This window comes from Triturus cristatus, chromosome 8 (assembly GCF_964204655.1).
Source record: "Triturus cristatus chromosome 8, aTriCri1.1, whole genome shotgun sequence".
In the NCBI taxonomy this organism is placed as follows: Eukaryota; Metazoa; Chordata; class Amphibia; order Caudata; family Salamandridae; genus Triturus; species Triturus cristatus.
In genome coordinates this window covers 1646065191-1646089565 of record NC_140591.1, presented here as the reverse complement: position 1 = coordinate 1646089565, position 24375 = coordinate 1646065191, and the positions used below count along the sequence as shown (strand labels likewise).

The 24375-nt window shown below is 43.6% G+C and overlaps 1 protein-coding gene across 2 annotated transcripts in view; it reads right to left on the bottom strand.

The window, feature by feature from the left end:
- LOC146808484 (transient receptor potential cation channel subfamily M member 2-like) overlaps positions 1 to 24375 on the bottom strand; it is a 790090-nt gene that overhangs the window by 337478 nt on the left and 428237 nt on the right. For both annotated transcript variants that reach the window (XR_014968000.1, XM_085623576.1), the window contains exon 6: positions 7714 to 7817. Coding sequence is in view for 1 of the 2 variants with exons in the window: in XM_085623576.1 (XP_085479702.1) it covers positions 7714 to 7817 (104 nt within the window). In the remaining variant the exon portion in view is untranslated. The remainder of the gene's footprint in view (positions 1 to 7713; positions 7818 to 24375) is intronic.

Sequence of the window (24375 nt, the reverse complement as noted above, 5' to 3'; positions counted from 1 at the left end):
GGCCACGACGACGAGTGCGGAGTCGACCGACGCCATCTACCGATACTCAGTGGTACTGCTAAGAGAAAAATTCTCTGGATCCAGTCTGACACATGGGGGTAATTCTAAGGTAAGGAATATATAACTAATGGTCTCTTTCAAATATAAGACCTAGAACCTTGCTCTGACACTCAGTGGGTATTTTGAGTCCGGGTGTGAGTGGAGGGCATATGTAGCACACATGTTTTGCATTAGCACTCTGTGTTCTGTGACTGAGAACTGGGGCCAGCAGAATCTGTTATGGATGGGCCTGTTTTACTCTGTGTAGTGGGATCATGTGATGACCTTTGACCATTATTTTAATTGACTTTAGGTGCTTTCTTAAATGTACAACATCATTTTTCCTGCATGTTTACTTCCCTTGAATATTCTTTTCGTGTCTCCTTGTAGTTTTAGAGTGGGAGTGCTTTCGCAGAGTAGAACAGCCTTGCCATGCACATTTGAAAGCATGAGAGAGAGAGAGAGAGAGAGAGAGACAGACAGAGAGAGAGACAGAGAGAGAGACAGAGAGACAGAGAGACAGAGAGAGAAAGATTTTGAGGTTCCTTTATTTTAAGCAAAGTATACAACTTTTGGCTTCTTCAATAGTAGAAGTTGCAGGATTAGCCGTTTATAACATTAGGAGCATCAATGACTTAACTTTTTGATTCTATTTGTGTATTCATCATACAGTTATTCCTGTAGTTAACAGATATGCATGAGCTATTTTAGATGAAGTAATATGTTACATGCTTTTATAATGTCACTGTATTAATGTGTGCTTCGTTTTATAATCGTGATTTGAGTTAAAAAGTTGATTTTAGAAATGTATGTTATGATAGTCAAAGGTCATGGGGTGGAATGTAATGCCAGAGGCACTCCCATATATTTGGACCACTTGATGACCTTTGACTACCAATGTTTTAATTGACATTAGGTGTTTTTGTGAATGTAAAACATCATTTTTCCTGCATCTGCACTGTTCCTTGAAGATTTTTTTTGTGTCTCCTTGTAGTTTTAGAGTGGGAGTGCTTTCACAGAGTAGAACAGCCTTGCCAGGATCAGAACATGTGGTATGTGCATTTGAAAGAATGAGAGAGAGGTGTGGAATGTACTTCTTGGTCTCGGATTGTAGTGTTGTATGCAGTGTTGCTCAAATATGCATTATGTTGCACATAGGAAGATAATGTGTGTACTGCTATAGGCAGTGGTGCACAAATGTGCATTGTGTTGTACATTGGGAAGTATTATGAAGTTCTTACTATTGGCTTTGACATGCCCTCATGCCATCTTGAATTCTGACTCTGTCTAGCTTGAGCTTTTGCGCACACAGGCAGGCCTCTAGATCACACAAGATGTTTAGGCTATTCACATTCAAGGCTGTTTTCTGTACTTTGAGATTGTTTTCAAGCTTCGTTAAGATAAGGGACTAGAAAATGTGAGAGTGCAGAAGGATAGGTGAGAACTCTTGTGCCTTTGGAATGCTTACATGGAGAGTGGTCAAATCAGTAGGTTTCCTTCATGTAGAGCAGGGCCTTTGGAAACTCCTAGTGCTTTGAGATTATAAAACTGTTTTTTTTTTTACTTGGAAACTGGGATTTTGAACCTGAATAACGGACATGTCTACTTCAGTGAAGGAACCTGGCTTCCTGAGGCTCTTGACCCCGGCTGTGAATCCCGCAGTCTGGAGTGGGCTAAGATGCAGTGTTTGTAGTGGGTGATGTGTTTTCTTTGATTATTGACTTTGTGATGTGTGAGTGTGTGTGCACATTCAAGTCTTCTGTGGTTATAATCATCTGAGGTGTTATTTTTAGTTAATGGTATTGTGATGTGTAAATGTGTATGTGTGCAAATTCAAGTCTCCAGTGGTTATAATCATCTGATGTATTTAGTGTATATATCTTTCTGATTTCTTGCAGTGGACATCCATATTATCTGCTTGTATTTTATTTCATGTATTTTCTTTCATGCATTTAACAGTTGAATTTGTCTACTTATAAGTGTGTTATTATTGCTTGCACAAATATATACATATATCTTATCTCTATATACATTTGAATGTTGTTCATTTGACATCTGGGAAAGCCTTTATGTTAGAGAATGTTGCACAAATAAACCCCATGCCTTATTCTGAGAACAGTCTTTTGATGTGTCTCATTTTATGAGAGTGAAATTCCTTTCCTGGTGTTTTTATTGCTTCGCCATGTTTGTGCCTTCGTGTGGGAGGGCAGTAATTTCTATTATATAGGAGGGCGATGCAATACAGTTTGGCATCACTCTGCAGGATACAAAATTAAATGGGAAAAAAAGTTTTCTTAAATGTCAATGTTTCCAGTTGCAAATTTCCTGAAGCCAACTCAGTTATCGGGGTGGGGAGTTGCCTCTAATGCATGTTTAACAGATGAGGGGCAAACACAGATACTCAAATGTTTCCAGAATGTTTCTTTTGAAGGGGAAAACAACTTGGTATTTCAGAGAGAAAGATTTGTCTAATTTTGAATGCATTGCGCAGCATGGATGAAAAATGTACGCAGTTAGAAAGAGAGCATAATGAAATACAAAGAGTTAGTGAAAGCTAAAGAAATTTCTGATCTGTTACTGTTTGAAAATAAATTATAGAAAAAAGAGTTGCAAATGTACTAGGCAGCGCAAGATCGAGAAACTGTGTGTATGTCGCAGTTCTTATTACCAGAATGTTTAGAAAGCCAAGAATGTGGTTGAAGGAGAGCTGCAGGTGATTTACAATTCTCACAGGAGGTTTTAATTAATTCTACGGATAACTTTCCTCAGCCATACATTAAGAGACTGGAGGAGGATTTGACAACATGGCATGTACGTTTGTTTGATTTAGAAGCTTCTGAAGTAATGTTGAATCGAAAAGAGTGAAATTCCTTTCCTGGTGTTTTTATTGCTTCGCCATGTTTGTGCCTTTGTTTGGGAGGACAGGGTGTGTCCTGCACAGGGTGTGGATCAACCTATAAAAGACACCACTAAATAAAATAAATGTACTGTACATGTAGAGTGGCTACCTTTGACATGTGTACAGCCAGAATTAGGAAATGAGGTTTGCGTTTATTGCCGGGGTGCATATAAGAAGGAGTCTAGATCTGGATCAAGACGTAATAATGAATTGGTAGGGGATTCTAGGGAGGTGGAATCTAAGGTGCAGGTGGGGGACTGGATTAGATTCAAACTTCCTCACAAAGTTGCTGAGGGGTTGTCAAAGTTTGGTCCACCTATAAAAGTTGATGCCATTTCCCGTTATGCTATGAGAATCAATGGGAAAAGTTGGTGGAGTCTACAAGATTCTAAGACATATGGTAGATAAGATGAACCTACGTTGTTTGTCTGAAGGTGACAGAAGTAATCATTTAATTGATCATTCCTTTGAACCATCAGAACAACGGTGTGATTTGCATATGAACACAACTGTTAATGCAAAGCGCAGCGACTGTGTATCATGTAGACGCTCATTGACTCATACATTTACTAGATGGAAACTTTAATTTCCTTACAGATGAAAAGGCTTACATCTTGGCGGCAGAGTTGACAACAAAGAATTCTGCATTGGTGGGCATGACTAAGTGCGAGCACCTGGGAGAGAAAGACACTAACAGGTGGGCAGAAATTAATGAATGCATATTCCCCTAGACTTATTTAGAATTGTGATTCCAACTTGTCAGTTTGCACAGCTCAGACTAGTCACACAGATGGTGAAGGGCCAGTTGGAGAAAGGAAAATTACTAGCGCAGATAGGGTAGATGGCTGACCTTCGGCTCATGCCAAATGATCAAGGATGCACTTATTCAGCAGTGTATCTAGAGATAGTCAGGAAAGGGACTGCCCCAGCCCTTCTTCCTAAGAAAGGGGAAGGAGAGTTTGACTCCCCTACCAAAACTCCAGAGGCCAAAGTGTGGGTAGAATTCTCAGATAATTCCCCAGAACTAGCAGAGAACTGTGCAGAGAGAAAAGATAAACTTTTGCCATCAGACCCAAAACAGTAAAAATAGAACGTGTGCTTTTTGAAACAATATTGTTTACAAGAGCAGTGATGCTTGCTTCTTTTTTAGATCATACTGCAAGGTGTTTGTGTAAATGATGTCCCTGTCCTGGGTGTGTGCGCCTTTGTCTGAGTGGGGCCGTGAGGGTGTGGGAATCCCAAATCTCAAAGTGACCACCTGACTGCGCAGACTGACACCTTTGCTGACATCCTTTGGCTGAATCAACCAGATGAACTTACCTAGCAAAGACGTTTTTTGAATGTGCTTTTATGACAATGAAAGTGAACTGATCCTGAAAGTGAAAATTATGATTCCAAGTGTACTTTTGACTGAAGAAAAAAAAATATATAATTTTAATTATAACAAGAAGGCTGTGTAATTTCGCACAGAACTTATGGAATGGAGAATATTTTTCATTGATTCTAGTATTGCATATCCAGAGTGTTACAGGAAAACCTGCCCAGTTTGAAGAAGATTTTGAGGTTCCTTTATTTTAAGGAACGTATATAACTTTGGCTGCTTCATTAGTAGAAGTTCCAGGGAATTATTGGACACCCCGTCTTGGGGACCCCATGCTGTGTCAAATGTTGTGGAACCGGCGCTCTGCATTGCACCGGAATCGCGACAGTTTGTGCCATGATATAAAGCAAAAAATTAAACAAAACAGGTCTAAAACCTTTTAGAATTCAAGCTTGACAAACCTACAGGAATAGGTGTACCCTACAACTAGAAGAGGTAAAGCTCTCCCACCAAGGACGTGACCGGGAACCGGTAAGAGGGCATCATGGACAAGCACAAGCGCTACTCAGGGTTCTCGTGAATAAGTACCAGACCAAATGTTTGTGGCGCCATGTTGCAGGGACTCTGCACAAACACAGAACTATGCGTGGGATAATGGGACCTTAGTATGTAGGGACGGAGATATCCTACCACCTTAATACCCATGAGCCAGGGACCGACTAGCTATATTTTCTCACTTGCCCTCCTACTCACTGACAGAGGAACAAGTGCTTAGACACCCCAGAACACAACACTCCTTACTCTCTCAGGAATCACGGTTGCAAGACACACCCTTTCACTCACACTTTTGTACTCGTCCACAATAAGATATGACGGAGACATGAACAAGAATAACAAGGGGCTCTGTTGTTCGACCTCGTTCACAATATTCAGACTAAATCCCAGGAACCTGCAAAGCGTGAAAAGAATTGTAGGTTCTATGTGAAAGTTTCAGAAGGGCACATGCAAAATAAACTCAGGTAGTAACATGCGCAAAGCAGCGGACAGTCTGCATTGAGCTCATGCTAACATAGAGAAGACAACAATGTTCCCATGGGCCATACGAGAGTACATGGCACGCATTTCGGAAACTGACCTAAGCGTGTTTCATTTTGAAATTAGTCATGACAAAGAAGGATGTATTCTAGATAGTATTCCAGAACAAACTTCTCAAAAACAAAATATGAGTGAAAAATTAAGGGGCAGAAATGTGTGGTGACACTAAAAGCAACCTATGCACTCGTTAAATGTTGCAATGGTAGAAGCATACTAGCATGATTTGAACAAAATACCCTACTCTTTGATCAAGTGTGAAAGACAGGATTAGAACCTAGGTGTCTATGTGTGAAGTCCAGCCACTTAGTCACTAGATGGCATATCCTCCTCTATGGTGGTGATAGAGAAGAAAAACACACACTTAATTGGAAAATAGCACATGCTAATCAATTGTAATGTGGATCAGGGGCGTGGGTACCAGGTTTGACATTTTATATTATCAAGCTCCTCTGGTAAAAGGATGGACTCAACTCAAAGGCTGCATTGAAACTGGTACAGTAAGCACCACCCATTCCCAGAATCCCAACCCACTTTTAGAATCACTGCCTTACTGCATACCTCCCTCAAAAGCTCACAGGCCCAGCCATGCCCATCATCACAAGACCTAGAGGCAAGATCTGCACTTTTCAAAAACCACATGAATTCACAGCTGGAGCAACTGACTGCAGCTTGTCGTCAGTTTACCAATGGCAGAAAGTAGTAAAGGCTGCTTTAAAGTGTCATCTTGTTGACTCTGGAACCTTGGTTACTCTGGGAAGCTCTCCAGTGTCCTGCACAGGGTGTGGATCAACTTATAAAAGACACCACTAAATAAAATAAATGTACTGTACATGTAGAGTGGCTACCTTTGACATGTGTACAGCCAGAATGAGGAAATGAGGTTTGCGTTTATTGCCGGGGTGCATCTAAGAAGGAGTCTAGATCTGGATCAAGACGTAATAATGAATTGGTAGGGGATTCTAGGGAGGTGGAATCTAAGGTGCAGGTGGGGGACTGGATTAGAATCAAACTTCCTCACAAAGTTGCTGAGGGGTTGTCAAAGTTTGGTCCACCTATAAAAGTTGATGCCATTTCCCGTTATGCTATGAGAATCAATGGGAAAAGTTGGTGGAGTGTACAAGATTCCAAGACATATGGTAGATAAGATGAACCTACGTTGTTTGTCTGAAGGTGACAGAAGTAATCATTTAATTGATCATTCCTTTGAACCATCAGAACAACGGTGTGATTTGCATATGAACACAAGAGTAACAGAAAGTGAGGGGAATGATCTTCTCATTGTACCATTGGAACAACAGTGTGAGCCATACAAAAGTGGTAGGAAGATGATGCCACCTAAACGTTTTGGTTGTTAATTCTCAAGAGGTAGATTGTGTGCATTCATCATTGGAACATACAAAACCTACTCTAAGCATGTTTCTCCCGCTAGGTTTCTCTTCAGTTTTTCTTTAGTTCCTCATTCTTTTTCGCATCATAACTAGATTCTTGTTTTGTGTTATTTTTTCCAGAATATTCTGCCTGTGTTATTTTTTTAATGTTCTTTGGGGCATATTATCAACGGACAGCGATAATTATCGCTGGCCGTGCTTAGCGATAATTTTATTATCGCAAGCTATCTCTGGAATTTATCGCCCTGGTAGCGCGTTATTAACAACGCGTTTCTCCAGGGCGATACAAATTCTAGAGATAGCGAGGTTATCGCCCTTTTGTAGGGAACATCGCTGGTTTTCCAGTGATGTTCCCTGCAAAACGGTGATAACCTTGCTGATTCGACCCACAGGGTCGTATCAGCATAATCCACCCCAATGTTTGGGATAGTTTTAGCAGACGTTAGTTTTTGGTGAGAACAGCTGTTTTCTCCAAAAACTAACGTGCTGGGGCAGTCTTGTAAATATCGCGATGTGAACATCAGCGATATTTGCAAGGTTGTCCATCCGGGGAACGCCCACTAACACCCACTTTGCATCTCATTGGAGATGCAAAGGGATGCAAAGAGAGGCGTTGGGAAAAAGGGTGCTAACATGCGGTTATGCATGTTAGCACCCTCTTGTAAATAGGGTGATCGTTTTATCTCCGCTTTTTTTGGCTTTTTAAGCGGAGATAAAGCCCTTGTAAATATAAATAAAAGCCCTGTGTTTTTATTTAAGAAAGGAAGGAGGTGTTGTAACAAGTAATGATTGCATTGCTTACAGCGGTAATGATGCAGTTTCCTAGGTCATAGAATGTTACCGTCTGAATGTTCAGTTGGTGCTGTTCATTCTCTCTGGAAGCTGTGTCAATAAATGTAGTGTGCTCTTTACTCATCTGCCTTCGTGTTTGCTACAAATGTCCAGGTCAAGGAGGCAACAATGATACCAACCTGCAGACGAAGCCGAGTGTGAAGAGAACAATCGCCACAACATCCATCAGGTTCCAGAGGTTGCGGAAGTAGATCCTCCAGTTGCCTTTTATGTCCTGGACGAGCTACCAAGAAAAATAATATTCTGTTTTAATTCTATTAAAAGGTGATCTTTGGATTAGTTTGCATATTTGTAATATTGGACCTGCTTTAATGTTGTAAACTGCTCCAACATCTATCTGGTATCGTCCATACCAAGAACAACTGCTAATTAATAAACACCATTTCTGCTCAAAGATATCACGAGAACAATGCTAAGCACCACAAACCCTTGAACCAATTACATGACGAAGGAAGAGGCACTGCACTGGCCTCAGCTGCTTTCCAAGTTTATAGGTGAACCTCCTCCTGCGTAAGTACTCATGGCCAGCCTGATGGGACACTGACCCACCTCAGCACTGATATAACCATCACCATGATCCAACCCTAAGCAGATGACTCAAAGTCTAAAGGAATCTGCCACGCTCTGGATGACACCAAAAAGATGTATGATGTAGTTAAGGCGGATTCACACTTTCTGCAAAATAATAAAGTACAGTATGGAATAAGTGAAGTAAACTTTGTAAGTCCAAATTGAATTCTACCATAGGCCTTCCTTCTGGTACCACCCGCTACACTGGCCTCTTTTGAACGGGACTTTACTCAAGCTCAAAATATGTCATAAAAATAACCTGGGATCTTTTGATTTATTTATTTCTACTGCAGATAGGGGCTCCATATGGAACTTATTTTAAAGACCACAGGAGAGGGAATAGTTACTTACCTGCAATCCTGCTTCTCCTCCAGTGGAATCTTCATCATAGTCAAATGCACTGAACAGTCCTGTTGGCAAGCAGCATCCCAGAGCACACACAGAAGCCAACAATATAAAACTAAGTGTCTTTCACAGCCTATTGAAATTGTTTTCTTTAAAAAGCCAATGCCCGAAACAGAAGAATATGGTACCACTAAAGGGGTAAGCCTATATACGTTCTTGAGCCTAGGCTATATATACATTACATAGAAAGGGGAAGCTCTAGCAGGATAAATTCAATACCAATATCATAGCCACGCAATAACTCATTAATTGGTATAGGGATCAAAACAAAAAATAAGTATTTCAACATTTTACTTTACATATTGTTATGTTATATAGAAACCAGGACACAGTTACTATGCAAGGGGAACCAAATCCCATAGGGATACTGAGATTCAGAATATTGAATTAGATGTAGGCGACCCTAGTTCTTCCCAAACCGCCTTTAGCATTAGGGGCTCCAACTGGGGCTCAGTACACTTTCAACTCGTGATTTGTTTACCTGGTTATAATTTGTACGTTTGATATTGACCAATGCAATTGACATTGCCTGCATCGATACATGCCCTTGAATGCAGTCCTGAAGAGGCCAGAATTTTGAGGCTGAAAATGCGTGGATCCTTTACACCAGGAGTCTGCTATATAAAGATCTTCAAATCAAAATGAAGAACAACTTGTCCACAGACCTCCTCTCAAACTTTAAAGAGACATTTTTTAATCATCTTTTTTAAAGACCAGGGGGCATATCTACAAGGCGGCGATATAAAATTATCATCGCTTTTGCGGCCGTTTTCGGCTGAAAAGCGGCGATAATTTTATCGCTATATTAGCAAGGTCATGCTATCGCGTGAAACCTTGCCTTAGCGCCTGAATTCCTAACGCCCATCTTTGCATCTCTAATGAGATGCAAAGTGCGCGTTCCTCCCCAGGATAACGGGAGAAATGTGGCTAAGCGACATTTCTCCTATTATCAAGCCTCACGCATAGCAGCATAGCGACAAGAAAAGTAGCGATAACCTCTGTTAACTCTACTTTCCTTACACCTGCTTTGAAACTGACTTAGCCATGATATCCTACGGAAGGTGGATATCATGGCTAAGTATGTGAGGCCCTATCAGCAAGCTATCGCCAAACTTTGTGGGATTTTCGCTGGGTTTCCAGCAATAATCTCACGTTTGGCAGTTAGATCAAGGATTTTTATCGCTTTTGAGATAAGCGTTGCTAATAGCACGCTATCTCAGTGATAAAAATCCACGCTAGCCGGCGATAGTTATCCTAGCGCTAAGTGCGCTTAGCGATAATTATCGCCGGTTATCGCTGATATGACCCCAGGTCTTCCATATAGTTCCTCTACCCTCAGGCATTCTACCTGGAGACGGTACTTACATTCCCAAATAACTGGATCGGACCGTCTACTCCAGTATACTGTATCTCAGTAAGGATTGCACCTAATGTATATATGTTTTAAAAGAAAGCATGTTTCTGTGAATATATTCTATTTGCAGATTTGTGTAGTAAAACAAAGCCAATAACACATTTTTTATCTTCTTCCCTATTGGATTTAGTTTGCCCTGCAGAGTAGCAATAAACAAGTTACTTACCTTCGATAAGGCATTATCAAGTAGAGACAGGATCTGCCCCGCAGGAGGCCAGATCGCCATGTTTTTAAAACAAATTGGGCCCACTAACCACCAGGGATTTTTTTGTGGGGCGTGGCCCCTTGGGCAAGGGTTACTCCCATTTGGTAAGCATGAATTTGGCCGTTTCTGCTACCCTGAGGGGCAGATCGGCTGATTTGTTTTTTTGTAGGTCCACTAGGCCACCCGGATTTTTTTTTATGTTGGGGAGCGGCCTCTTGGACAAGGGTCGCTCCCCTTTATGGGAGGATGATTGTGGTCACTTCTGCCCTCTTTGGGTGGCAGAATAGCAGTATGTTTTTAGGCCCATCTGCCAACTAGGGGGGCAGAAGCCACTAGACACCTGTTTTTATTTTTATTTTTGTGTTTGGGAGTGGCCTCAAGGGCAAGGGTTGCTCCCCTTTTATGGGGGTGAATATTTTATTTATACTCTTAGGCCCACCTTCCCCTTAGCTTGGCTGGTTGATTGTGTGTGGACTGTTGCATTGTTTGCACATGTGATTGTAATGTTTTATTCTCCTTTTCATTCTAGTGTAAAGCTTTTGATTCCTGTTTGCGATTTCAACAGTGGTGTTCTGCAGTTTTGCGCAGTTGCATTTTTTTTGGTAAGAAAAACATTTTTGTTGTATTTTCTCCAAATGAGTATTTTTGTCATGTATGGATGATTTTTTTTTAAGTGGTGTCATAATGGCAGCTTATTTAGTTAGTGTTTGCTGCATGGAATTCTTTGCGATGTGTTTTGCATTGTCTTATGTGTCATTTTCTTTTCTCTTTCTTTTTTAGTGGGATATTGTTGATCCATACTGTGTCTGTGCAGAGTAGGTGGTGGTGAATTTATCTGCTTCTGGCAAGTGAGTGGTATCGATTTCTGATAAAGGTGCATTTTGTTTATTGCTTATTTTACAAAGTGTTTGTTGTTGTTGAATTATTTGACAAGTTACTGTTATTAGTAAGCAGTATGGCTAGCCATAGAATGACTGCTCAGCAGGTGGTTGGTATGCTTCTTGAATCTTCCTCTGAGCAGGATTATGAGACTGACAGTGCGTCTGAGGGAGAGGAGGAAGGGAAGATTCAGGCAGTGAGTTTTCTCTCCACATGGAATCATCGGATGATGAAGGTACTCTCAGTGCAGATGTAGCTATTCTCAGTGCGGATGAAGTGCCTGTTTTAGAGGAGGATACTGCTGTGCCGATGGTGCAAGAGTCATCTGGATTGCAGCCTGAGGCAGCTAGGCTTCCTACTGGAAGTGCTGGACTCTGGGTTGATCCAAACATGGTGCAGCCGGTGTTGTCTGCCTTTAGTGGTGATGCAGGGTGTAGAGTGGATTGTGAACATTTTTTGCCTATACAGTTTTTTCAGTTTATGGATGATGTATTTTTGGGTGAGATTGTTGAGCAGACTAATTTGTATGCTGAACAGTTTTTGAGGGACAATCGTGACAAACTTAGGCCCCACTCTAGAGCTACCCGGTGGACTCCCACAAATTTGGGTTTTTTGCCCCGTGCTCGGCGGCCATTTAGGGAAACCTACCAAACCCACACATTTCTGAAAACTAGACACCCGGGGGCTTCCAGTGAGGTATGGCTTGCATGGATCCCCCAACGTTTGATTACCCAGAATCCCCTGCAAACCTCAATTTTTCCTGAAAAAATCACTTTTTTCAAACATTTTTGTGTGGGAAAGTTTTGGCATCACCGGGCTCACACTAATTTTCTACCAACCAGCGTTCCCCCAGGTCTCCCGGTAAAAATGGTGCCTCACTTGTGTGGGAGGCTCAAGTACACGCGACAGGCAAGGGCCCAAAACGTAGTGAGGCGACATCAAAGTTGCCTATTTCAAAACCACCTGGTTTTGCAAGGGGGGTCACCTGGGGGAACGCTGGGTGGTGGGAAAGTTGTGGCATCAGCCCAGTGATGCCACAACTTTCCCACACAAAAATGTGAGAAAAAAGTGATTTTTTTCAGCTAAAATTGAGGTTTGCAGGCGATTCTGAGTAAGGAAATGTTGGGGGATCCACGCAAGCTATACCTCCCAGGAAGCCCCTGCGTGTCTAGTTTTAAAAAATGTACGGGTTTGGTAGGTTTCCCTAGATGGCCGCCAAGCACCGGGCCAAAAATCCAGGTGACCCCCCTTGCAAAACCAGGTGGTTTTGAGATAGCCAATTTAGATGTCGCCTCACTATGTTTTGGGCCCTTGCCTTTCGGGGGTACTTGGGCCTCCCACACAAGTGAGGCACCATTTTTACCGGGAGACCTGGGGAAACGCTGTGTGGTGGGAAATTTGTGTGAGCCCGGTGATGCCACAACTTTCCCACCCAGAAATGTGTGAAAAATTAGATTTTTTCAGCTAAAATTGTAGTTTGCAGAGGATTCTGGGTAATGAAACCTTGGGGGATCCACACAAGACATACCTCCCAGGAAGGCCCCGGGTGTTTAGTTTTCAGAAATGTATGAGTTTGGAAGGTTTCCCTAGGTGCCGGCAGAGCTAGGGTTCAAAAACTACAGCTAGGCACTTTGCCAAAAAAGGGTCATTTTTCACTGCGAAATTGAGGTGTGACCACGTTGCGTTTTGCGCCGTTTCCTGTCGCGGGCACTAGACCGACCCACTCAAGTGAGGTACCATTTTTCTCGTAAGACTTTTGGGAACGCGGGGTGGGTGGAAATTTGTGAAACCACGCAGATTCCGGAACTTTCCACCACAGAAATGTGGGGAAATGTGTTTTTTTTTACAATTGTTTTAGGTTTGCAAGGGATTCTGGGTAACAGACCCTGGTAGGAGGCAGTAAAGTCACCACATCCTGGATTCCCCTGGGTGTCTAGTTTTAAAAAATGTATAGGTTTACTAGGTTTCCCAATGTGCCCGCAGAGCTAGGGTTCAAAAACTACAGCTAGGCACTTTGCCAAAAAAGGGTCATTTTTCACTGCGAAATTGAGGTGTGACCACATTGCGTGTTGCGCCGTTTCCTGTCGCGAGCACTAGGATGAACCACACAAGTAAGGTACCATTTTTCTCGTAAGACTTTGGGGAACACGGGGTGGGTGGAAAGTTGTGAATCCACGCAGATTCCGTAACTTTCCACCACAGAAATGTGGGGAAAATGTGATTTTTTGGACAATTTTTTAGGTTTGCAAGGGATTCTGGGTAACAGACCCTGGTGGGAGGCAGTCAAGTCACCCCATCCAGGATTCCCCTGGGTATCTAGTTTTCAGAAATGTATAGGTTTGCTAGGATTCCTGTAGTGATGAGGCCAATCCAAGAAGTGATAAGTTGGTAGTTTATTAGCTACATACAGAGCAGAGAATTTGAATTTAAAAACATTTATTGAGCGCACTAATACCATGCGGTTTCATGGCGCTTTAAGTGATGCAGTAGCAGTCGGCAGTAGAGGCTAGACAATGTAGGCTTGCTCAAATAACAGGGTTTTAAGATCTTTCCGAAACTGTATATATGAGGGAGAAGTACGGAGAGCGGCAGGAAGAGAGTTCCAGAAGAGCGGGGCGAGAACAGCGAATTTCGCTCCGCCAGATTTCTTTTTCTTGAAGCGAGGAGTGGTCAGGAGAGCCATGTGGGCAGAGCGGAGTTCGCGACCTGGGAGGTACGGTTTTATGGCAGCGCATATAAACTCGGGGGCTGTACCCGATCTGGCCTGAAAAGTGAGGCAACCAAGTTTAAAAAGAGCACGCTCCCTCACCGGGAGCCAATGCAAAGCTTTAAGCAGGGGAGTGGCACGATGGTATTTGGGTAAGCCATAAATCAAACGAGCCGCTTGATTCTGAATGAGCTGCAAGCGATAGAACGCATAGGCTGGAGCTCCATTGTAGATGATATTCCCATAGTCAACTCGCGACAGTACCATGGCCAGCACAATAATTTTTAATGCAGAAAGGGAGAAAAAGCGGGATACTTTCCTAATTAATCTTAGTGAAAAAAAACAAGCAGAAACCACTGAACCAACTTGTGAGTGGATAGAGAGTTGTGAGTTAAGAAAAATCCCAAGAGTTTTGACCTTAGGGACGGGAAGAGGAGGGACACCAAGTGACAGGGGCCAGTGGGAAGAGGTCCAGGGGCTGCAACCACCTCCGGTCAGGACTAGCTCAGTCTTGTCCGGATTGAGTTTGAGGTGGTTGCAGTTCATCCAGTCCTGAATGAATGTCATTACAGTCTGAACATTGGAGGCAGATGAAGGGGAATTAGAAAGATTAAAGATTAGCTGTAGATCATCGGCGTAATTAAACACCGTGACCTCCATCTGCTGTAACGAAAAAATGAGGGGGTGGATGTATAAATTAAATAAAAGGGGGGAAAGTGATGAGCCTTGAGGGACCCCGCATTCCACCTTACGAAAGTCCGCGGTGAAATTGGCCAGATGGACGGCTTGGGCCCTCCCTGTGAGGAAGGACTCAATCCACGAGAAGGCTAGGCCTTCTATGCCCGCCGCCCTGATACGATTGAGAAGAGTGGAGTGGTCCACCGTATCAAAGGCGGCGGACAGATCTAATAAAATCAAGGCTTGCGGGAGGTTGGTGTCAATGCCTTCGCGTAGCGCATCCATTACCGAGATCACCACTTTCTCGGTTGAGTGCAATGGGCGAAAACCAGCTTGACGGGGGGAAAGACAGTGATTGGTTTCGACATGAGTACTTAGGGTGGTTGTAACATGAGTTTCCAGAATTTTTGCTAGGTAAGGCAGTAGGGATATGGGACGATAATTGGAGGGGGAGGAAGGATCAGCGTCAGATTTTTTAATAATAGGTATTACTACCGCTGATTTGTGTATGCCAGGGACATTTCCTTTCCTTAACGAGTCATTAAGGAGGGTCAGAGACGGAGTGGGGGAGGTTAAGTAAATTTCCCTAAGGATATGGGCTGGGGCAAAATCTAAGGGAGAACCAGATTTGACTCGGTGAAGTAATGGGAAGAAAGTGTCCTCAGTTAGTAGTGGAATGAAATTGAGTTTAGGGACAGTGGGCGGAGGGGAAGGATTGACGAATGTGAGGGAGGCTGGGGGAATGTTAAGTTTAATTTTGACTACTTTGTCAATAAAAAACTCATTGAGCGAGTTACAGAGGGACTGAGAGGGGGGAATGGTAGCCATGGTTCTACTGGATAACGCTAGTTCATGGACCGTGGTAAAGATTTCCTTTGAGCGAGACTCAGCTGCCATAATCCTGCTGGTGTAGAATTCAGTTTTAGCTGCAAGAATGCCCTTTTTGTAAGTTTTTAGAACAGACAGATACATTGTCTTTAGCTCTGGACTATAGTTTTTCCTCCAGGCTCGCTCGGCTCTTCTAGCTGCTAATTTCTGTTCTTTTAGTTCTGAAGTGAACCATCGATTGGCTGCATGGACCCGCTTAACAGTGAGTCGCCTCAGGGGGGCGAATTCATCGCCCGCCAAAGTCAGCCAGTTATCAATGGCAGCCAGTTGAGAGGTAGCAGTGAGGTCTGTAAGATCGGGAGCGGTTTTGGCCAGGGTTGAACAAAAAGAGGGCATGTCCGTTTTTCCCCATTTCCTGACCCAGATGTTTTTGGGAAGTGGAGGTTTGACCAACGCGGTCAGTGCAAGGGAAAAGGAAATGATAAAATGGTCGGACCAAGAGCACGGGGATATTATGGGGGATGCAGATGGAAGGTTTAATGCCCAGATTTGATCCAACATGTGACCGTGTGTATGTGTGGAGCCATGAGTAAGCAGTGAGAAATTTAAAGAAATCATAAAGTCTGTAAATTCTTTGGATTGAGGGCTCTCAGCAGGTTCATTGGGCCAAAAGTTTAGGTCCCCTAGAACTAGTACCGATGAGTTGTTAACCACCAGGGTGGCTAAGAGAGCCTGAATGCTAGGAAGGAAGGATGGGGTAGGCTGGGGAGGACGGTAAATTAAGACAAAAGTGAGTGGTACCTGATGGAAGGTTGAACGAGCTACAAGGTAATCTACCTCAGGAATGGGTAGGGAGGGGAGAATCTGGAAGCTGAAGTCGGTCCGGGCTATTAAGGCCACTCCACCACCCCGTTTGCCCTCAGGCCGGTCTGCTCGAATGGCAGAGTATGATGGAGGTAGCGCGGCTAATACGTTGGGTAGGGAGTCAGCCTTGAACCAGGTCTCAGTTAAAAATATAAGGTCTGGGTTATGGGTGTCAATATAGTCAAATAGCTCGTATTGATGACTAACCGCGGACCTAGTGTTTAGGAGTATTGCTGAGGTGTTACAAGTTGGCGCTGGGGGGGCTGATGGGGGCAAGAGAGTACAGGATGGTGTTTTGGGTGAAGGAACTAAGTGTGGACCGATGATGGGAGGACAGTGGGGTGGGGAGGAGTATAAATCAAGCTGTCTCAGGTGGGTACTGGTCAGAGGGTCAACCGCTCCAGGGACCCAGTAGGAGAGTAGCAGTGCTGGCGAATACGTAAGTAAACGGGTAGCCTTTCGTGCCCCTAGCCCCGGTCAGCCGCGGACGGGCGCAGACAGGCTTAACTCTGGCGCAACTCCGGCGCGCCTACGTCGCGCCCGCTGCGCTCGTCCGCTGCGCTGACACATGCTGCCCGATTAAGTAGGGGCGGGGCGGTGGAGGAGGGGCAGGGCTGGGAAGGAAGGCAGCCCGATCAAAGATGGCGCCCGCTGCTGCTAAGAGCCCGCAAATACGCCAACCCGCCCTGGCAACCCAACTCTGAAACCCCAATAAGGTAAGAGACCTGCACAAACTTTAAAAACAAGTTAATAGCAGTAAAATACAGTACTAGTAAACATCGCCTGCGCTAGTAATCAGCGGGGGCGGAGAGTAGGGAAATCGCGACTAGTTATCCAAGCGTTATACCAGCCAGCCCACTGCCACCGGGCTACTAGCAAACACGATAGGGGAACAAGTCCAAGCTCTTTAAGTAGGGGCGGGGCGGTGGAGGAGGGGCAGGCCTGGGAAGGAAGGCAGCCCGATCAAAGATGGCGCCCGCTGCTGCTAAGAGCTCGCAAATACGCCAACCCGCCCTGGCAACCCAATTCTGAAACCCCAATAAGGTAAGAGACCTGCACAAACTTTAAAAACAAGTTAATAGCAGTAAAATACAGTACTAGTAAACATCGCCTGCGCTAGTAATCAGCGGGGGCGGAGAGTAGGGAAATCGCGACCAGTTATCCAAGCATTATACCAGCCAGCCCACTGCCACCGGGCTACTAGCAAAACACGATAGGGGAACAAGTCCAAGCTCTTTAAGTAGGGGCGGGGCGGTGGAGGAGGGGCAGGGCTGGGAAGGAAGGCAGCCCGATCAACGATGGCGCCCGCTGCTGCTAAGAGCCCGCAAATACGCCAACCCGCCCTGGCAACCCAACTCTGAAACCCCAATAAGGTAAGAGACCTGCACAAACTTTAAAAACAAGTTAATAGCAGTAAAATACAGTACTAGTAAACATCGCCTGCGCTAGTAATCAGCGGGGGCGGAGAGTAGGGAAATCGCGACCAGTTATCCAAGCGTTATACCAGCCAGCCCACTGCCACCGGGCTACTAGCAAACACGATAGGAGAACAAGTCCAAGCTCTTAAGTAGGGGCGGGGCGGTGGAGGAGGGGCAGGGCTGGGAAGGAAGGCAGCCCGATCAAAGATGACGCCCGCTGCTGCTAAGAGCCCGCAAATATGCCAACCCGCCCTGGCAGCCCAACTCTGAAACCCCAATAAGGTAAGAGACCTGCACAAACTTTAAAAACAAGTTAATAGCAGTAAAATACAGTACTAGTAAACATCGCCTGCGCTAGTAATCAGCGGGGGCGGAGAGTAGGGAAATCGCGACCAGTTATCCAAGCGTTATACCAGCCAGCCCACTGCCACCGGGCTACTAGCAAACACGATAGGAGAACAAGTCCAAGCTCTTAAGTAGGGGCGGGGCGGTGGAGGAGGGGCAGGGCTGGGAAGGAAGGCAGCCCGATCAAAGATGGCGCCCGCTGCTGCTAAGAGCCCGCAAATACGCCAACCCGCCCTGGCAACCCAACTCTGAAACCCCAATAAGGTAAGAGACCTGCACAAACTTTAAAAACAAGTTAATAGCAGTAAAATACAGTACTAGTAAACATCGCCTGCGCTAGTAATCAGCGGGGGCGGAGAGTAGGGAAATCGCGACCAGTTATCCAAGCGCTATACCAGCCAGCCCACTGCCACCGGGCTACTAGCAAACACCCACTCTGGGTGAGAGACAGGACCCACTCTGCCAACAGCTCCAGCATGAATGCAATCACATCATTACCTGGTAACCACGTAAACATTCTATAATACTTACACATGAGGATGCAGATAAGCTGCAATACAACATACCTTCTCTTCTTCTAAAAAAAACAAACTAAAAAAAAAAAACTAAAGAAAAAAAACACAAACTTAATGACCTGTACCTAGCAGGTTTAACAATCTTTCATGAACTTTTCCTCAATTGAACTTGATCACACACAGGAAAAGAATTATTTGTAGGACGAGAGTCCAAGGTACTGTTACGATCCACCATAACAGCATTACCAAGAATTTTGATGACTCTAACAGGAGGACTAAATTTGCTGTCGCCTTTCTTCGCATGAAGACCACTTTTGATTTTGACAATATCTCCCACTTCCAGTGAAGTCACTTTAACACCTTTGCGAGATTCAAACCACTCCTTTTGTTTGGATTGAGCGGCAGACGTATTCCTACTCACTAAAGACAACAGATGAGCAACATCAGATTCAGACCTAACCCATCTGCTCACCCAAGCAGGTCTGAAACTGGAGTTAGGTTTACGTCCTCTCAACAACTCAAAAGGTGAAATTTTGGTAACAGAATGAGGTGCAGTTCTGTAAAACCACATCATGGCATTGAGTGCTTTACAAACATCATGACCACCAGCTCTAGCCCACTTAATACACTCCCCTACTACCCTATTCATTCTCTCAACCAAACCATTACTCTGAGGATGATAGAGTGAGCTTTTATGATGTTTTATCCCACAATCCTTCAGAAAAGATTCAAATTCTGTACTGATAAATTGCTTCCCATTGTCTGAAATCAATGTCTCCGGAAAACCCTCTCTCAACCATACATCCTTAAGAAAATCTATAACCGCAATAGTGTTTGCATCCTTCACCATTTTGATCTCCAGCCATTTGGATGTATAATCCATTAAATCAAGTATAAAACGGAAACCACCCGGGAGAACTTCATAAGGACCCATGACATCAATTCCCAGTTTGGACCACGGGCTTTTGGGGCACTCAATGGGCATTAATGGAGGAACCGAGACCTTTAAACTTTTGTCAGAAGAGCCACAAACACAACAACTGGACACCATTGAATCAATCTCAGAATCCATCCCTGGCCACCAATACACATCACTGATACGCCGCTTGGTGAGCGTTGAGCCTAGATGACCCTCATGAGCCCTTTCAATAATAGTTTTCCGGAAAATGACAGGAGGAACAAACTTTTCACCCCTGAGTAACAATCCATCTTCCATGGAGAGTTCATCCTCAACCTTCCAGAAAGGTTGCAGAGCAGGCGAAAGTACCTTTTCTCTAGGCCAACCTATCTTGACCAATTTAATTACTTCACTCAGTACATAATCAGATCCCATTGCTTGTTTCCAACACTCCTCTGAACCCAGACTGGGATTAGGCAAATCAAGTACAGCAACTAAACAATCATCACAATCCTCATTTGAAAATTCTTCCAGACTCACTTCGTCAATTTCACTGTACTTGATAGGAAAGCGAGACAAAAAATCTGCCCTCCCATTCTTCCCACCGGGAATATGCTGTACAGAAAACTGGTATTGTAGAAGTTTAGTAACCATGCGCATAATTCTAGGAGAACAGCATTTACTCATACTTCCACCCAAGATATTCACCAATGGATTGTGATCTGTCAAAAGCATAAACCTTTTTCCCCAAATATAAGGTCTAAACTTTTCAATAGCCCACGTGCAGGCAAGTAACTCTTTTTCAATAACCGAATACTGAAGTTCAGGAGTTCTCAGTACCCTTGATGCAAAACAAATGGTGTGCTCAATATTATTATCCATTTGAGTTAGTGTCGCACCTAAACCCACTTGGCTTGCATCAACAGTGATGCAACACGGCAAACTTGGGTCAAATGGCCTGAGTACAGGACCATCACTCAAAGCAGATTTCACAAACTTAATAGCCACAGAACAATCGTGACACCAATCAAACTTGACCCCCTTTTTTAAGAGGTTGCTTATAGGGCGGACAATAGTGGCAAAATTTGGTATAAACTGAGAATAATACTCACACAGACCCAACAGCGACTTAACTTCTGCTTTATCTACCGGGTCAGGTGCCTACACTATAGCTTGAAGAAGACCCGGTCGTGGGCTGACCCCTTCATGGGAAATAACATGTCCCAAATATTCTATTTTAGAACAAAGAAATTTACACTTGGCCTCCTTAACAATCACACCACGTTTTTTGAACAGGGTCAACACCTTTTCTAAAGCAAGGTTATGAGATGAAACATCTTTCCCAAAAATGAGAACATCATCCTGAAAAACAAGGACACCATCAAGATCTCTGAGCATGTTGCCCATTATCCTCTGAAAGACGGACGCTGCAGACGCTAGCCCAAAAGGCATGCGACAGTAGCGAAACGTCCCCAGAGGTGAAACAAACGCAGTCAGATGGCGTGATTCAGGATCCAGTTCTACTTGATGGTATGCACTGGCCAAGTCTAATTTAGAAAAGTACCGTGCACCTTTTGTTGAGGCAAATAAGTCACTGATTTTGGGTAAAGGGTGGGAATCCACTCATATCTCCTTATTTAGGGACCTCAATTACACACAGACGCGAAGATCCCCCCCCATTTTTCTCGCAACGACTAAAGGAGAAAGCCATAAAGAAGAGTCTGTAGGCTCAATTATTCCTTTGGCACACAACTCCTTTAATTCCTTTTCCAAATCGTCCCTAACGCTGAAAGGAACCCCCCTTAGTTTATGTTTAATGGGAAGAGCACCTTCTTTTACAATAATCTTGTGTCTGAACCCCTTAATTTTCCCCAATTCATTACTGAAATCCTCGGGGTATTTTTCCTTCCATAGTGAGCTGGTGTCTTCGCAACCAACAACTAACACTTGTTCCTTTTCACCAGGTTTCAGTATCATGGCAAAAAGGCCTTGATGAAACCAGCCTAATATATTGAGACCTTTTACAGCAACATAAATTTTCCCTTGAATCCTCCTCCCTTTAAATTGCAACTCATCTTCGAAATATCCCAACAAATCTATTTTACGTCCTTCATAGGAGACAGAAGAACGATCAGGAGTACATAAGGATTGGGAACCTTTCCACGCTTCTTCAAATAATATCTGAGTAATCATAGTGATTTTTGCTCCAGAGTCAACCAAAAGCTTCACAGTGTGCTCCCCAACCTTGATGTCAACAATGGGATCAATGCATAGAGATGGATCGCCTGTGACGACATTCCCCGACACGTTAGACCAGACTAAATCCAACTCATTCTCACTCCTTACAACAGAAACAACTTCCAAGTCTGACTCTCCATCAGATTCCACGCTGCAAACATCAGGTTTGCTTACATTCTTTTTTTTTAAACATACTTTCGCAAAGTGCCCCATTCTTTTACAATAGTTACACATGACATTGTTGGTGGGACAGCGTGAGCCTTTGCTATGCGGAGGATTACCTCACCAAATGCACATATTTTTAGAAAAAGCTTTAACAGGATTACTGGTATCTAACTTAGGCTTTGGGGTTTGATGAACAGATTGTGGAGGCTTACCACGATATTTAGAACTACTGTTAGTGCTAACGGCATTAATGGCATCCTGTGGTTTATCATCGAGCTCTTTAAGAGAAACCATAGAGATCTCTATACTCTTTGCAATCTTTATAATTTCATCTAGAGATGGATCTCCCAAGGTTAACAATTTTTGGCGAATGTTCTTGTCCTTGCATTGGCACACAAACTGATCTCTAATCAATTGATCTGTGAAATTTTTAAATTTGTACTCAGCTGCCAATCTGCGCAAAACTGAAATGTACCCATCAACATCCTCTCCTTCCATTTGCTTTCTTTTGAAAAACTTGTGCCTCAATACCATAAGGCTAGGCTGCTTATCAAATCTTGTTCTTAATTTAATGACTGCCTCTTGATATTCGTCAATACCATTCAATTCTTCCTCTGAGAGGGATGGTAAATGTTTATGATCTTCCTTCAAAGGCTAAGGAGTGCAGAAGAAGACATTTTCTCCTCTCTGCACTAAAGCATAATGCTCCAATGGCTCCTAGATATGTTTGGAAAGCGTCATACCAGATTTCCCATCTGACTGGAGGATCGTCTGGTGATTCTAGAAATGAAGGCGGCGGATTGACAGATTGCATGGTACACAATTCTGCTAGGGATGGAACGCTTGGGAGAGAAATGGTGTCTGGTAGTAGCCAAGTCAAGAGTGAACTGAAACTAGAGTTTGAGTATGTAGTGAAACAAAAGATAAAATTGTTAAAAACGAATCAGGTATCTGAAATTATGTATTGGGACATTTGTAACCCCAATAGACTGAACAATTTACTTAATACCACTCTAGCATGTAACTTTACTGGTTATATAACATATTTTGCAGAGCTTGTCAAAAGAATAAAACAGAATCAAACATTAAGAAGGTGTGCGTGTCACCGGAATTTATTGTCCACGCATTGATGAAAACAAACTTTCCCAAAGGTGTGCGTGTCACCGTCAATTGGAAACACACATTGCATGATGTTGTAAACGAGAAAGGTGTGCGTGTCACCGACGAGCAGAGACACGCGTTACCAAGGAAACAGTAAACAATGCTCTACTCCAATCACGTTCAACGTTAGTGATGATGTCAAACGCTTTGTACGTAGCTTCAGAGGAAGACGAAAAAGAAGAATGCTGATACGGACCCTGAAGGTTGGAACACGGTGAGCGCGCTGCTGCAAAGCGCGAAGGCTCGGGACAGCGTTTGAAGGTTTGAAGGTAAACACCATTAAGCTGTGGAGCGCGAGCAAATTGAGCACGCTGTTGTTTGGGGTTATTCTTTATTTTTAAAAACGCTATGACTTGGAAGCGCGAGTGGACAGCATACAAAGTAAAATGTAGAACCCCAAAAAATTGAGCCAACTCTTTACAGCTCAAAGCGCAACCCCCAGCATTCTTGACAAGGAAAAAACTGTCATCATTATATCTTCGTAAATTGTCGACAATGAGTGAAAAAGGAATTTAATCTTTGCAGGTGCTTCCTTAAACAGGTGGATTAAACAGGAAACTTGCAATACGATATATCCCTTTAAAATGTCGATATATTCCTTAAAATGTCGATTAAGACAGATGAAAAAAAAAACAGATGATGTCAGGGTCAATGCTCACTGAGCAGCTGGGGATAATTTTAAGTGCTGAAGTAAAAAAGAGAACTGTCTCTCATTGTGGATAACAAGGCAGCGCAGCATTAAGAAAGAGTACCTTTACAAGGAGTCAGCAGGAGTTCTTCAGATGAAATGGTAGAATTTCTTGATTGAAGAATTTTCTCAATGAAAGGTTCTCGAAATGACTGCATGGGTTCTTGTATGTAGCTAGAAATCGTCGCCATAATTTTGTAGTGATGAGGCCAATCCAAGAAGTGATAAGTTGGCAGTTTATTAGCTACATACAGAGCAGAGAGACAGGCCCCACTCTGCCAACAGCTCCAGCATGAATGCAATCACATCATTACCTGGTAACCACGTACACATTCTAGAATACTTACACATGAGGATGCAGATAAGCTGCAATACAACAATTCCCAAGGTGCCCGCAGAGCTAGGGTTAAAAAACTACAGCTAGGCACTTTGCCAAAAAAGGGTCATTTCTCACTGCGAAATTGAGGTGTGACCACTTTGCGTTTTGCGCCGTTTCCTATCATGGGCACTAGACCAGCCCGCTCAAGTGAGGCACCATTTTTCTCGTAAGACTTTGGGGAACTAGGGGTGGATGGAAATTTGTGAATCCACGCAGATTCCGGAACTTTCCACCACAGAAATGAGGGGAAAATGTGGTTTTTGGGACAATTTGTTTGGTTGCAAGGGATTCTGGGTAACAGACCCTGGTGGGAGGCAGTCAAGTCACCCCATCCTGGATTCCCCTGGGTGTCTAGTTTTCAAAAATGTATAGGTTTGCTAGGTTTCCCTAAGTCCCGGCAGACCTATGGTTCAAAAACTACAGC